The sequence below is a fragment of the Thamnophis elegans genome, chromosome 2 (assembly GCF_009769535.1).
Source record: "Thamnophis elegans isolate rThaEle1 chromosome 2, rThaEle1.pri, whole genome shotgun sequence".
NCBI lineage: Eukaryota > Metazoa > Chordata > Lepidosauria > Squamata > Colubridae > Thamnophis > Thamnophis elegans.
Genome location: NC_045542.1, coordinates 15,296,689 through 15,311,310, shown reverse-complemented (window position 1 = coordinate 15,311,310; position 14,622 = coordinate 15,296,689). Strand labels below are relative to the sequence as shown.

Sequence of the window (14,622 nt, the reverse complement as noted above, 5' to 3'; positions counted from 1 at the left end):
TGCATTCTTCCATTCATGTGCTGCATTAGGGCCTAGCATTACAAGGACACACGTTTTGGCTGGAGGAGACCTGCATTTTTTACGTGCTTTCGAACTGCTTAGGTTGGCAGAAGCTGGGACAAGTAATGGAAGCTCACTCCATTACGTGGCACTAGGGATTCAAACTGCTGAACTGCTGACCTTTCTGATCAACAAGCTCAGCGTCTTAGCCACTGATTGCTTCTTATATAAGGACAAGTAGCTGCCATAGTGAGATGGCTGCAAAGAAAAGAAAAGGATAAAATAAAATAAGCAACTCGTCATGCTGAATGCTAATACTGTAGTGGACTCATTTTTACAATGTAAATTAGTGGGAAGTCAAACGTTGCCCCAACTATGAATAAAGAAGTATCAGCAGGCTCCATAGTATTTTCTGGGAGGAAGCAGGAATCTGTACCAAACTCCTCAAATCGAACAAACACAATAATGATTAGCTAAATAATGGGGGGTGGAGGTGGGATTTAAATAAAGGAAATAAGGAAAGATGGAATGGAATAACCTGGAAGTGGCCCAGGCTGCAAGCTGGCCCGAAATCTCAATGTTTTGATACAAGCCTCACTTCCAACTATTTGGACAATGGCAGGGGGATTATGTGAAGTTTAGGACAAAACATCTGGAGGATGGCAGGCTGCTTCTCTTCATCTTGACTTCTACCGTGATCCAGAAAATTAAAAAAAGGCATGCAGAGGCTGGCTACCTTTATTACTTGTTTTTTTTTTCTGCTCAGAGGAATAGAAATAAGAAATTACCCTTGATCATTCTAGCCTGGATAGAAGCTTTTAAATCTAGTCATTTTTTTAAAAAAAAGAGAGAGGGAAAAATCTGGATATGCTTCTTATTCTGGAAGCAATTGCCCTTCTTTTGTAGGTAAAAGCAGCTGCTCTGAGATCAAATCAGAAGCTTAAAAAAGTATTACCAGTGGCATCTTATGAGAGGGGATAAAAAGCATCAAGATAGCTGTCATAGCTGTGCAACTGGAGACCTGCCCTCCCATTTGGGGTGGGTGGGTGTACAGGGTTCACCCACAAATGCGCGAACGACAAAAGCGTGCCTGACTAAACCGCGGTGACAAAACCGCGGTGACAAAACCGCGCCAACGAATGAGCGCTGAAGCGCGCCAACAACAGCGCGCCGACAGAAGCACGCTGTAACCCTAACCTTAACCCTAACCCTAACCCTAAACCTTACCTTAACTTAAATCGCGCTTCTGTCGGCGTGCTGCTGTCGGCGTGCTTTTGACATCGCGGTTTTAGCACTGCGGTTTTGTCGGCGCGCTTTTGTCGTTCGTGCATTTGTCGGGTCACGGCTGTGCACGTACACACACGTGTGTGTGCCTTTGAGCCACTGTCGACTCTTGGCAACTGCCTGGGCAAGTCCCTGCAGTTTTCTTCGCAAGACTGTTTGCAAGTGGCTTGCCCTTGCCTGCAGCTTAAAGAGAATCACTAGCCTAAACGTACCCAGCTGATTAAGTTCCTTAAAGCAGGACTAGAACTCACGGTCTCCCGCTTTCTAGCCTGATGCTTTCCTATGTCTTCTTTTTTGTTTGCTCTCTATTTCTGCCCGACTCTGATGGACGAAACCCTGCTCCTTCTTATCACTTTGCTTAATCAGATCTAAGGTCTACCCAGCATAAACCCAGTGCTACATCGGATGCATCCATTACTGTTTATGACTGCATTTCCCCAACTTTCTCAGCCTGCTTGACCGTTGTCAAGAACAGAACCCAATGCCTCTGGGTCCCAACTGTGCCTGTGATGTCACAGAGAGAAGGTGGAACATTGACATTGCACAGGCACGGAGGACTCTAAGGGGCTTGGGTCTACCAGGAAGATAAGCCGTGGCTCAGAAGAGAGAAGACACAGAGGTGATTCTCCTTACATTGCTGTGGAGGGGTCAGCGTGGTGTCCTGGAGGTCGTACAACAGCGAAGCCATTCTGTGAGATTTTTTTTAGAAAAAGAAAAGAGAGAAAACAGCACAGTTAATACTGTTGTCACGATCAGTACAGATAGTCCTCGACTCACAACAGTTCATTTAGTGACCGTTCGAAGTTACAACGGCACTAGAAAAAACTTGGCTTATGACCATTTTTCACACTTACGATCGCATGTGAACAAAATACGGATGCTTGGCAACTCACTCATATATATGATGGCTGCAGTGCCCCGAGGTCACGTGATCCCCATTTGCAACCTTCTGCCACACAAAGTCAACGGGGAAACCAGATTCACTTAACAACCGGGTTAATAATTTAATGGCTGTGTTGATTCGCTTAACAAAAGCGGCAGGAAAAACAAATCGTAACACGGGGCAAAACCCACTTAACAAATTTCTTGCTTAACAAGATAAATGTTGGGCTCAGTTGTGGACATAAGTCGAGGACTTTGTGTATGCACAGTGCTTAAAATAAATGTTTTGTAGAAATGAAAAAAAAGCAGCAATAATTGCATGCATTACTGTAATTCAGGGGTCCCTAGTCACCCAGCTGTGGTGCATTGAAAACCGGGCTGCACAAAGGACAGGTAAGCGCACACACAACTCTATTTGAATCATATCTCAGTTTATTTGGCTGAAAGGTGAGTAAACGATGTTCCCCCCTTAGTGGTTTGTTCTTCTGTTTGGGTTTTTTCATCCTTTAATTGGATTTTCTTATTAAGATGTGGTTATGCTACTTCCTGTTATGAGGCTACATGTTATGGGCCTATGTAATCAAGAGCATGTCTTTTTCTGTTAAGGGCAAAAAGATCTACCGATTTTGACTATCGGTTGGTGAAATGCTCAGAAGGGGCTTTGGCTTAGAAAAGCATTTATTGCAATCCAATGGTCAGCCGTGTTTAGAGAGCATATGATATATGACTGCTCCTCTGGTTAAATTCTTTAGATGTTAGTAGGAAAAAATGTAAACAAGCCAATGAGACATGGAAGTACTTTAAGTGTGGTTGGATCACCATCATTTTATCTTTTCGAAAGGCATGGCAATTCAGTGCTCTCTCTATTTTGAAATGCTACAGTGTAATTCATGAATGTTCAAAATTTTAATTCCCCCCCCCCCCCAAGCAATAATTCAAATGGGCTAGATCTAATGTTCTATGTATCTTCAATGAGATTTTTTCCTCCTATCCTCTTCCCTGCAACCTCCCGCCCCCCCATAAGGGCTGTCCTTGTTTAGTGGCTCTGTCATTAAGCAAAGCCGTCACAAAGTGAAAATGTGACTGTTTATGATCTTACTTCGCCTTTCCTTTTGCTTTACAGACCTGAAAGTATAAGGATTGGTCATAAAGTTATTTTTTTCATCCACTGTTGCCATTTGCGAATGGTGGCTAAATGAGGCAGTCACTAAATCATGACTACTTGTATTCTCAAAATCCAGGCAAGATTTTAAGGCACTGGGTAACCCAGAGGAGTGTGTGAGAATAGCTCTTTCCTCTTTAGATGACAGTAAACACTCCATCAATTGACAAACTATATGTGAAATTTCATGTGTTGTTACAATTATAAGGACTAGTAATACTAATATGGTCATATTAAATATTTTAAGATATGGAAAAAAAGTATAGATTAAATCCAGGGCAAGAAAGATACATTTCCCAATGAAAGCAATATGAAAAATTAGCCAAGATGAATTCAAGTCCCACTGATTTCCCCAAAATGATAAAAGCAACGAACTTGGTTGGCATATTGAAAGGCTAGCTAAGATACCACTACACTTTTTTCCACCTGCTATTTTTTTCTCATTTAAGATTTTCTGTTTAATATATTGTTATTACATTTTTCACACTTTGACAAAATACCGCTGACATAAGTTAAAGTATTATTTTGCTTGCCTTACTTTAAGCCAATGTTTCTCAACCTTGGCCTACCTGAAGGACTTGTGTGTGGACTTCAACTCCCAGAATCCCCCAGCCATCGTCAGGTAGGCCAAGGTTGAGGAACATTGCTTTAAGCGTTAAGGTCCTTTTAAAAAAAAACCAAAAACCCCACTGTGTCCCATTCCATTAAACTACATAGCCAAAAGAAAAGAAAATGAAAACAATCTGCGTTTTTAAAGCTGGCAATGTTCTGATACGTTAAAAACTACAGATATTTGCAAGTATTATAAAAGGGGTTCTCTTTCCAGCAACATTTTGTCTTTGAAGAGATCTAATATGATCGGTCCTACAGGGTGAGAAGAACTGAGCTGTTTCATAGGGGGCTTTATTTTATTACTTCTAATTAAAACAGCTTTGTTTACTCTCTGAGATGTCATTAGTGGTCAAATCTGATTAGCTATACTGCTCCATGACATCAACACAATCATGTTATATTTCCTGACTGGAGTGGAATTCCTCTATGAAGGAAGAAACAATTACATCAAGGAAGAAGATGAGAATAAAAACCGAAAACAACTCTGAAAAAATGGTAACTAGTACCGCCCCTCTCTCCCTCCCTCTCTCTCCCTCTCTCCCCCTCCCTCCCTCTCTATCTCCTCTCTCCCTCTCTCTATCTCCCCCTCCCTCACTCTCCCTCCCCATTCCCCCTTCCTCTCCCTCCCTCTCCCCCTCCTTCTTTCCCTCTCTCTCCCCCTTCTTCCCCCCTCTCTAAATCCCCCTCCCACCCTCTCTCCCCCTTCCCCCTCCCTCTCTCTCCCTCCCTCTTCAGCCTGACAACTGAAATGGGTAAGTCTTCAATTAAAACACATTCTCAGGTTCAGCTGCCAAATGCCTGTGAATATAATTGAGCATTTGTTCCCTTGAAAGGCCAACAACAAAGACCATTGCTACACCTCCTTGAAGCCATTGCCAAAGCCTTGGAGTCACCACAGAAGGTCCTTCTGCTTAACCAGCTGCAGTTGTGACTTCACTGGAGGATCCAGTTTTGAACAGAAAGCTACATTGATCAAAAGAGGACTAGAAACACCTGCTCCCTCCCTCTTCAGATATATGTGCAACTGTTCTGCGCTATAACAAGTTGAAGTCCGTTTTAGGAGCAGGGGGGAGGACTCTGATTATCCTTGTCAGAATCGTTAAGGGAAATTGTATTTATTTCCATACACCACTTCAGATTTTGCAGGGGTTCCCCCTCCCCCTTCGATTCTGTGCTTATCCAGCCTTTTGGAATACCCAGCAAGGATGATAATGTGTATGTGAGGTTGGGAGATGTGGCCACGTTTTAATTCCCTGACCATCATCCATGGAAGGTCCTGCTGAGATACCAGCAATTCAGAGGTGGGTTCCTACCAGTTCGCACCTATTCGGTAGAACCGGTTCGTCAAATCTACCGAACTGGTTAGAAGAGGTTCCACCAGTGGACTCGGAAAGCAGGCCACACCTACAGAAGAGGTTCCAAAAATTTTTGAAACCCACCACTGGCAAGGATCTTGCATGCTTCAATGCCAGAGTTTCTGAATAGCTACTTGGACTGACCTAAGAACTAATTCATAATTTCATATCCGGTCACATGGGCGACAAGCCACTCCCATTCGGTCACATGGGTGGCAAGCCACTCCCACAAAGGAGGCCACACCCACAGAGTAGGTTCCAACAATTTTTGAAACCCACCACTGCAGCAGTTGCCCCACAAGGCCAGGTGCTGATGGTAGTCCACCCAAATTCTGAAACCAGAAACAGAGTAATGGAAAACGATTTTTGAAAGAGACAGCCAATTGGAGGTAATGCTTAAGGCATCAGGCTAGAAATCAAGAGACTACGAGTTCTAGTCCCACCCTAGGCACAAAGCTAGCTGGGTGAATTTGGGCTGTCACACTCTTTCAGCCTAGGAAGCAGGCAAAAACCAAATCTTGCCAAGAAAGCTGCAGGGATCTCTATATCCTGTTTCCCCCAAAATAAGACCTCCCTGGATAATAAGCCCAATCGGGCTTTTGAGCGCATGCGTTAAAATAAGTCCTCCCTGAAAATATTGCAACACAGCAGCAGCCATGAGGTGACCACGCTCGCCGCCTCCTGCACCTCAAAAATAATAAGACCTCCCTGAAAATAAGGCCAAGAAAATAAGACCCTGTCTTATTCAAAAGAAAATAAGACCCTGTCTTATTTTCAGGGAAACACGGTACTAACTTGAAGGTGTGCATGCACTCAAACACCAAAAACATCATTGAAAGGGGAGATGAGTAGAATGGACAGGCGTGCATGGGAAGTTCATGGGAAGTTTTTTATCTCTGCAAAATTACATTTTGGGAACCCCCCCCCCCTTTGAGATCGCCACATGCCCTTTTGCCTTAAGAAATCCAAGAGGCGAGTGAGGGGGCGCTCCCTATCTTATCTTGCTGCCCCACCAGGGCTCTTACCTTAAGCTGTCGACTGGCCACTTTGAAAGCCAGCTCAGTCACGCTGCCAGCTGCCCACCGCGCAGCGTTGCTGGAGTGCAGCTCATTCCAAATGGTGTCACTATCCACCTGGACCCAGGAGGAGACAAAGAAGAGTTCAGTCTAGAGAAAGGGCCCCGTGGTTACATTTCCACACACAGCAACCAATAAACCCACGGTATGGACTAATGGCATATGCACACAAACACACATACAGCCTCCCAGGAGAAAACCAGTGGAAAAACGGCTGGACACCATCACTAGTTTTGGACCAAGGAGACTTGTCTTCAGAGAGGAGATCTTTTCAGGGCTCTCTGATCAAATGCGGTGCTCTAACATGGGCATCCTCTCTTGGAGGGCAAATCGGAATGGTGCAGCCCTTGGCATGCAACACATGCCCCTCCGTGAACCACAACAGCAGCAGCCTGCCTAGACAACAATCCCCATCCCCAATTCTTCAACTTTGCTGGGCTCCCACAAGTTCCTTCGACACCGACATGCAGGAGAGCTTTCCCAACACATTTCCCCCCCCCCCACCTCTAGAGTTAGTTGCAAAAAGTTGGGGGCAGGAAGAACCCGTTCTTTTTACCTTCTTGATTCTATTTGATTTTTTTTTTCAAAAACAAACATCTTGGTTTGATCAGGATCACGTCATCGGCAAAGTAAGAGCCGGAAAACCTCAGAGATTCTCTTCTGATCAACTCCATGTGTGAGCAGAGCCTGCCTTCTGCCTTAGTGCTCCAGGCGCGCACTCCCTCTCCCTCTCTTTCTCTCCGGGTGCAAGGGAGGGGGAAGAGAAGATCCAAGCCCCGTCAGTAAGGACAAAGGAAAGGGGGAAAGAAAGAAGGAACAGAGAGCAAGAGAAAGGGAGCCAAAGGTTAAGAGAAGGAGAAGAGGGATGGTCGGGGAGGCAGCATCCTGGAAAAAAGAGAGTGAGAAAAAAAAAAGGCTCGCAAGAAGGCGATGAACGAAAGTGAACGTGGCAGAGAGCCCAGAGGGAGGGACACGAGAGACAGAGAGAAGGAGGGGCCAGGGGGATTTTCTCCAACCTAACCCTATTCCCCCAATCCTTCACAGGAACACTTCTGAACAAGGCTGGGACTGAACATCAGAATGTCAGGTAAGGTAAGAAATAGCAGGGGTGCAATAGACCATCGCCATTCCAGCAGTACGGAGCGCTATTCTTGCTAAATAGAGACAGCCAAAGTCTTGTCTATACCATCAGACGGTAGGCAGAACTCACTGGGTGAAAGGCTCTTCACACAAAGTCTGTTTAATGCTGCAAATCATGCGCTAATGGAAAGTCCGGCCAATAACTCTTTTGACATCTAATTTACTAGGTCAGGATAATAGTGTCAGTGGTATAATTGTCCCCTTCAAACTCTACGACTGTATGCAAGTTCTTTACAGATAGTCCTCAACTTACGACCACAACCGAGCCCAGTTTCCCAATTCCTGTTGCTAAGCGAGGCATTTGATAAGTGAATTTTCCTCCATTTTATGACCTTTCTTGCCACAGTTGTTAAGTGAATCACTGCAGTTATTAAATTTTTAACGTGGTTGTTAAGGGAATCATTGCATTTGTTAAGTTAGTTCCCCCAGTTGTTAAGTGAATCTGGCTTTGAATCCCCGTATTTGAATTTTGATCACCTGACCATGGGGATGCGGCAATGGTCGCTAAGTGTGAAAAAACAGTCACGGGTCACTTTTTTCCAGCGCCGCTGTAACTTTAAGCGGCCACTAAACGGACTGTTGTAAATTGAGGACTACCCATATTTGCTCAGATACAAATCGTTTTCTTATGAACTAGATGCAGAAGACAGTGTATGGCTGGAGAAAAGGACACACTGAAGAAAGGTTGAAAAAAAAAAGTAAGGGACTTAGCTAGGATGGGCCAAATGTATTTGTTGCCAGTGTGAACATTTTACCAAGATTCCCCCCCCCCCAAAAAAAAAAATACTTGAGGTGAATTCCTTGGCCATCATGTGGTATGTGATATGACAGCCAGATCTCATCACGCCTACAGAGAAAACCCTGGTGGGTTTCACATCTCAGTGACTTCACAATAATCTGGGGAAGAGCATGGTGAAGTTTACTAGAGACAACTGGAGCCTTCTAACTGATGTTGGCCTTCAAAGAGCCTCTATCTAATTCACTAAGGGACCCTAGTCCAAACAGATTTGGAGGTCCATGGATACCTTTCCCCTGGCCAATGGGCTTAGTGAAATGTCCCTTGCCCATCAACACAAGTTGCCAAGACACTGTTCCAACCTAGGAATCTTCTGACCTTAACGGTCTGAAAACTGAGCAAGTGGATGGGACTGTTTACTGGAATCCCTCTTCCAGTTTCTTGGAGCACCTCTGCTCTTTACCAAGGCTCCCAGATGTGAGAGAGTTGAGTAGCATGTTTGGGGGTCAGCAGCAATCTTGCTATGGGAGCGATAGGTATGAATCCTATCCCTTTTGGTTTGTCCCCCTAATCCTTGAACCTTCTTCACAAGACAAAACTGGAGAAAAAGCATAGATGCAGCCCTCAACCACCCAGAACCAGATCAGAAAGTCTGGGAAAGGAGTGCTGATAATAATAATTAAAAAAAAAACATTAAGGAGAGAGGTAGGCACTCCTTGACCCCGTTGGCCTGAGTGACAAAGATCTATCTAGAAATAACCCTCCACCCTCTGATTGAATATCAGATTTGCCTCACGTTCTGATTCATACCTTGTACTCACATGACATGAAATGGATCACATTCTCTAAGCTCATTTTAGATGCTAGGCTACGCCCAGTTAGCTATAGGCAGACCAATCATCTGCAACTCTTTTTGGACCTAAAACTTTCCAAATCTCTCCCTTCCACCCCTGTGCATTCCCAGTGTTGTGCCTCCTTTGTTTTCTGGAAATCCAGAAACAAACCAACTTCAGCCTGTTTTCATGGGAAACAAGGTATGGGGAGGAATCTTTGCTGGAAACCATCCCGCCTGCTGGAGAAGACGCTTACCCCAACTCCACCACAGGGCAGCATGACAAACATCCGCTGGGACAGGATTCCTGCAAGAAAGCAAGAGAAGGCAATGGGGCTGTAATCAAATATACGGGAGTCAGATTGTTGGTGTACCACAGTGCTACCCACAAACCATTTGAAAAGGGGGAGAATACATTCAAAGGAACTCTAGGAATTTTAGTATCGGCATATTTCCTCCAACAATCTTCATTTTATTGAAGGATGGAAGGCTGAGTCAACCTTGAGCCAGTCAGGATTGAACTCCTGGCGGTCGGTAGAATTAGCCTGACAATACTGCAATCTAACTGGGGTGCCACCAACGGCTCTCCAAGGCAGACTTCTTAGAGTTAAAGTTAGTTTCAAATGAATTTGGCCTGCTATGTATCATATGGACCAGAGGTGGTATTCAGCCAGTTCGGACCGGTTTGCCCGAACTAGGAATGGAAATTGAGGGCGGACCTGCCCACCCACCCTGGCTCTATGCCATCCCATTTAGGCACATTTTGAGGCTGGGCACATGTGCGGAAGGCACGCATGTGAGCAAAGTGCATGCAAAGCTAGCTAGCACGCGTGACAAACCGGTGGTAACAAAAAGTGAAACCCATCGCTGCTATGGACATACTTCCCACTTTGGGGGAAGAGTAGAAATAGGGAAACACTGCTGGTGCAAATATTTATGGATAGATATGCACATGCGATATAAAAGTCGTGGTAAATCTGAAGCAGAATGCTCTGCTTGTAGTTGAAGAGATATTTTGCACATATAAAAGTCAGACAGAGAGATAGACAGATGGGGGGGGGGGACTCTCGATTAATTTATCATCTATTTAAAATACTTATATGTTTCTTATTATATATCAAACAGAATCTTCTCATGGGATACTCAGTGGAGCCCCATCTTGTAAAAGTGACTTTGGGGTTTAGGACAGTGTTTAAGACTGTTGGACTGGAGAAGTCCTCATACAAGCACTAGAAGAAAACACTGGCTGTATTATTTTTGAGGATATAAAGGAGAAATCATTGTTGTCTTCTTATGCCACTTGGAGCTCCCTAGAAGGTAGGATATAAATGAAATAAAACAGCAAAACAAATGATGCAAGAAGTGTGCAGCATAGGTGAAGACTCCCTTCACTCGAAACACCCTACATTTTCCATTTCTTCTCCTTAGTACAACACTGACTAGATCTCAGTCATTTTCCAGTTATTAATCCTGGCAGGGCATTTATCAAATGGAACATATCTACAAGAGACACCAACCCAGAAAGATTGCAAGAGGGATCCAAGAGATGAGGAGAGTCTTTTATGGCTTTCCTCAACTTCAATCCATGGATGAAGGGAGACATTGTTCTGACCGAGGCTTCCCAAGAGCATGAAACAAAGTCCTTGTCCCGGCAAAACCCCTTTTGTTAATTTACAGTGAATTCTGCTCATCCACAGCCGGCAAAGTCTTTCAAAGGAGGATTTACAGTCACAGACCTTATCTGGCTTGGAGAGCTGACAGGCCGATATCTGCAGAACTTGGCAAGGCATCCCGGAGAGTCACTAGCCAATTAAGCGAACTAATTGTCTCCTGCAAACTCCCCTCCCCTTTCGCTCCTCTTTTATTTCCTCTGGGAGGGGCCATTCATCGTCCACTTGTGGCCTTACTCCAAAGTCGACCCCTGTTCTTTAGCTGTTCCCTTCATCTGGCAACTCTGCACATGCACACACTGGGAACAGGCTCCAGCTGTTCGTCTGCCTCACTGATGTCTGACTCTGAAGGCAGCTGATAACTGGAATACGGCCCTGGCCCCCTCTCTGCCTCCGACATAGATCCCTCATCAGAGCCTTCTCCAGAATCCAGGACTGGCTTATGTTCCTCCCCAACCTTCTCACTGTCCGAAACTGCTGCCAGCTCTGCTGGACACTGGTGGGCCGCAACAGAACTAAGATACCATTCCCCTCTGCAGATTCCCCAGAACTAAGTCAGATCCACCTTTCCTATTTGACTCCCTTTGCTCCATCCTGTTGCCCTCCTAATGAGGCTACACATCCACTACCCCTTACCAGCATGCCTGACCATGCCAATAGGAGGCCTGGTAAGCTGCAGGACAAGGAAATCAGAGATGGGGTTCATCAGAGCCTTCCCCAGACTCCAGGACTGGCCCATGTTCCTCCCCAACTTCCTCACTGTCTGAATCTGCTGCCAGCTCCGCTGGTGGGCCACAACAGACATTACATTGCCTCTTACCTGCCAGTTTGCCGTTGTCCAGCTTCAGGCGACTGAGGGGGTTGGTGCCGTAGAGCAGCACGTGACGCTCTGTGTGAACGGACTGCAGCTCCTCCAGAGTGGCTTTGCGTCCTCGAAGGCACTAGCAGAAAAACAAGGGTTGGTGTACATCACAAGAAGCAGACAATGCAACAGGTTTCTGCGGATATTCCAAAAGCTGGCTGAGATGCTGGGGAGAAAACGGGGAGGCTCTGAGGAAAAGATAATATATTTCTAGGATTTGACTTATCAGCTGCTGCTGCTGCTGCTACAGAGCCAGCTGCAGCATTCTGGCCTTTCCAAAAATCCTTGTCTTGCTTAAAGGGGGAGGCACATCCTGAAAGGAAGCGACCATTTAAGGTAGTGGATGCAGAGACTCTCTTAAGAATGGACCAAGTCTGATCAGATGGCTCTGACTCATTTAGTGACCCTTCAACGTTACCAAGGCACTGGAAAAAAGTGACTTACGACTGTTTTTCACAGTTATGACCATTGCAACAGCCCTAGGGTCACAGGATAAAAAATTCATAAGCAATTGACTCATACTTATGACAGTTTCAGTGTTCTTGGGTCATGCGATGCTACCTTTTGGCGACCTTCTGACAAGCAGAGTCAACGGGGAAAACAGATTCACTTAACAACCAAGGTACTAGCTTAACGACTGCAGTGATTCATGTAACAATTGTGGTAAGAAAGGTCGTAAAGAAAGGGGATAGACTCTCTTAACAAATGTCTCACTTTAGCAAGATACGTTTTGGACCCAACGGTGGTCGTAAGTCGAGGACGACTTGTACTCTATGGAGAAATTTTCCCCAAGCATCATGGCTGAAACAGGTTGTTTACAACCAGTATGCTAAAAGATTTCTCCAATGGAACAATTCTGTCTTTTTTCCCCCTTCCTTCTATTTCATCCATAAAGACGTTTAGAACAACTTTCTGGATCTTTGGGTGTGTGTGTGTTTGTGTGTGTATTGTTTGTGTTTGTATTGTGTGTGTGTGTGTGGATTGCCTGGGAGATTCTATCCATCCACAAAGAATGTGCACATAGTCCTCCTAGCTAATCTAGTTGGAACAAATACTAGAGATAGAAAGGGAATCTAAGCATACTTTGCAGATATTAAATAAAAGGAAAGAAAAAAGCAGAGGAAAGGAAAACCTAAATCTCTGATTCAAGCTACGTATATGGGGAATTGAAGAGTTTTATAAGAAACGAAATGTCCATAATTGTTTTGAGATGTGTGAATGTTTCTGGTGAGATACACATCTGTCAGGCATCTGCAGAGTAGGCATCTTCATAAAACCTGGCTAGAATTTATGGAACCCGTTTTTGCCGCTCAATTCATCAAATGCTTTTGAATTATCTGAGAAACTAATAGTGTTTTTTAGGTATACATCAGTGGATGAAACATATAACTATGGAAATATCCATTGTTTTAATCACTGGCTGGAGAGAAGATGACGGGGGAGGGCTGTAAAGAAAGGTATTCATGAAGAATCATGGCTAAGTAGGTGTTGCTTCAGTATGTGAACGCAAGGTATTGCTTTTTTTTTAAAATTGGGTTTGGATTCCTCCAGATAAAGTTCTAAACTTCTTCATCTTTGGTTCTTCTAATCTAGAGCCACCCCAAATGTACTGGGACCGCAAAACTGAGAATTCCAACCAATGGGGCTTTCAGGATATTGCAGTCAAAACCAGATGGAGGAGATTAAAGAAAGTTGTCCTATTTTTGACTTTCACAATTTTCTTTTTCTGCTCTAACTCCACTCTAAAAGGGGTAGGACAGTGGAATATAGAAGATATGGATTTTAAAAAATAAAACAGAATTCCAACCTGTTTTGTATACATCATCAAGAAACAAACTTCCTCTCCTTTAAATGGGAAAAAGGCTGGTTTATGTTTTCCCCACTTTCTTGAGAAGCTTAGAAATTAGGGCCCCAAAAGTCTTATCATCCTCACCAAAATGATATATTCTGGTATTTGAAGGGATGGGGTGAGAAAGGGAGGGAGGGAGGGAGAGAGGGGGCAGAAGAACTAGTTAAACTGGAGAATAGCCAATTGACCAGAAATAATAAATAGGTTACCTCCTGTGTATTTTATAGCAGCCTGATGTGCAAAAATCAAGTGTGAAGTTTTTTTTCACACCAAAGAACTAACTATTACCATCTGTTTTGTCTGCAGATGAAGTATTGCTCTATCTGCAACATACAATACCCAATAAGAATCAATTCATTCAAATATTCACATAATAAACCACTTCCCTCTCTTAGCACTAGACTGGGTAGTTCAAAAATATCTGTCTACTAATCTGCAATGAAGAATGTGAGAGATTGTGGTCCATAACCATTAGTGAAGAGTCCTTTATCCTACAGTGAATTGATTTGCACTTATTATAAGAGAGAGAGGGGGGGGGGAGCGGGAGAGGGAAAGGGATTTAAAATGCCATTTCTGCTTGAAGCACAATCTAATAAAATTACATGAAATCATAGGGAAGAAGTATGCTTACAAATAATATTTCTCTCATAATGATATGAAAGTTTGAATCAATTCCTCTTTTAGTTTAATACTATACAGTAATTTAAATGTATGTAGCCCTCAATTTATGACCATTTGTTTAGTGAGTGATTGTTCGAATTCTACAATGCTGAAAGAAGTGACTTGTGGACTGGTCCTCAGATTTACGACTGTTGTGGTGTCCCCATGGTCATGTGATCGCAGTTGAGATACTTGACAATCAGTATATATTTATGTCCAGGGTCACGTGATTGGCATTTTGTGATCTTCCTAACTGGCTTCTGACAGACGAAGACAATGGGGAAGACAGCAGGGAAGGATGCAAATAGCTATCACGTAATGTCTTGCTTAATGTCTGCATCATTTAATAATAGATTTTTCCAGTCCCAATTGTGGTAGTAAATCATGGGTCCTTGTATTGTTTCTTTAGCAATCTTTCCTCTATAAGATTAACTCTTTCCTTTATAAGGTCAACAGAGTACTGCTGTTGAATAGCTACTCTGGATTTTGAATGTTTTAGATT

General features: G+C 43.9%; 1 protein-coding gene across 4 annotated transcripts in view; it reads right to left on the bottom strand.

The window, feature by feature from the left end:
• Window positions 1-14,622, bottom strand: part of HDAC7 (histone deacetylase 7) — a 233,531-nt gene that overhangs the window by 19,325 nt on the left and 199,584 nt on the right. For all 4 annotated transcript variants that reach the window (XM_032211336.1, XM_032211337.1, XM_032211338.1 and 1 more), the window contains 4 exons: window positions 11,570-11,690; window positions 9,337-9,386; window positions 6,321-6,428; window positions 1,918-1,973 (listed from right to left, as the gene is read on the bottom strand). In XM_032211336.1, coding sequence (XP_032067227.1) covers window positions 1,918-1,973; window positions 6,321-6,428; window positions 9,337-9,386; window positions 11,570-11,690 — 335 coding nt within the window. The remainder of the gene's footprint in view (window positions 1-1,917; window positions 1,974-6,320; window positions 6,429-9,336; window positions 9,387-11,569; window positions 11,691-14,622) is intronic.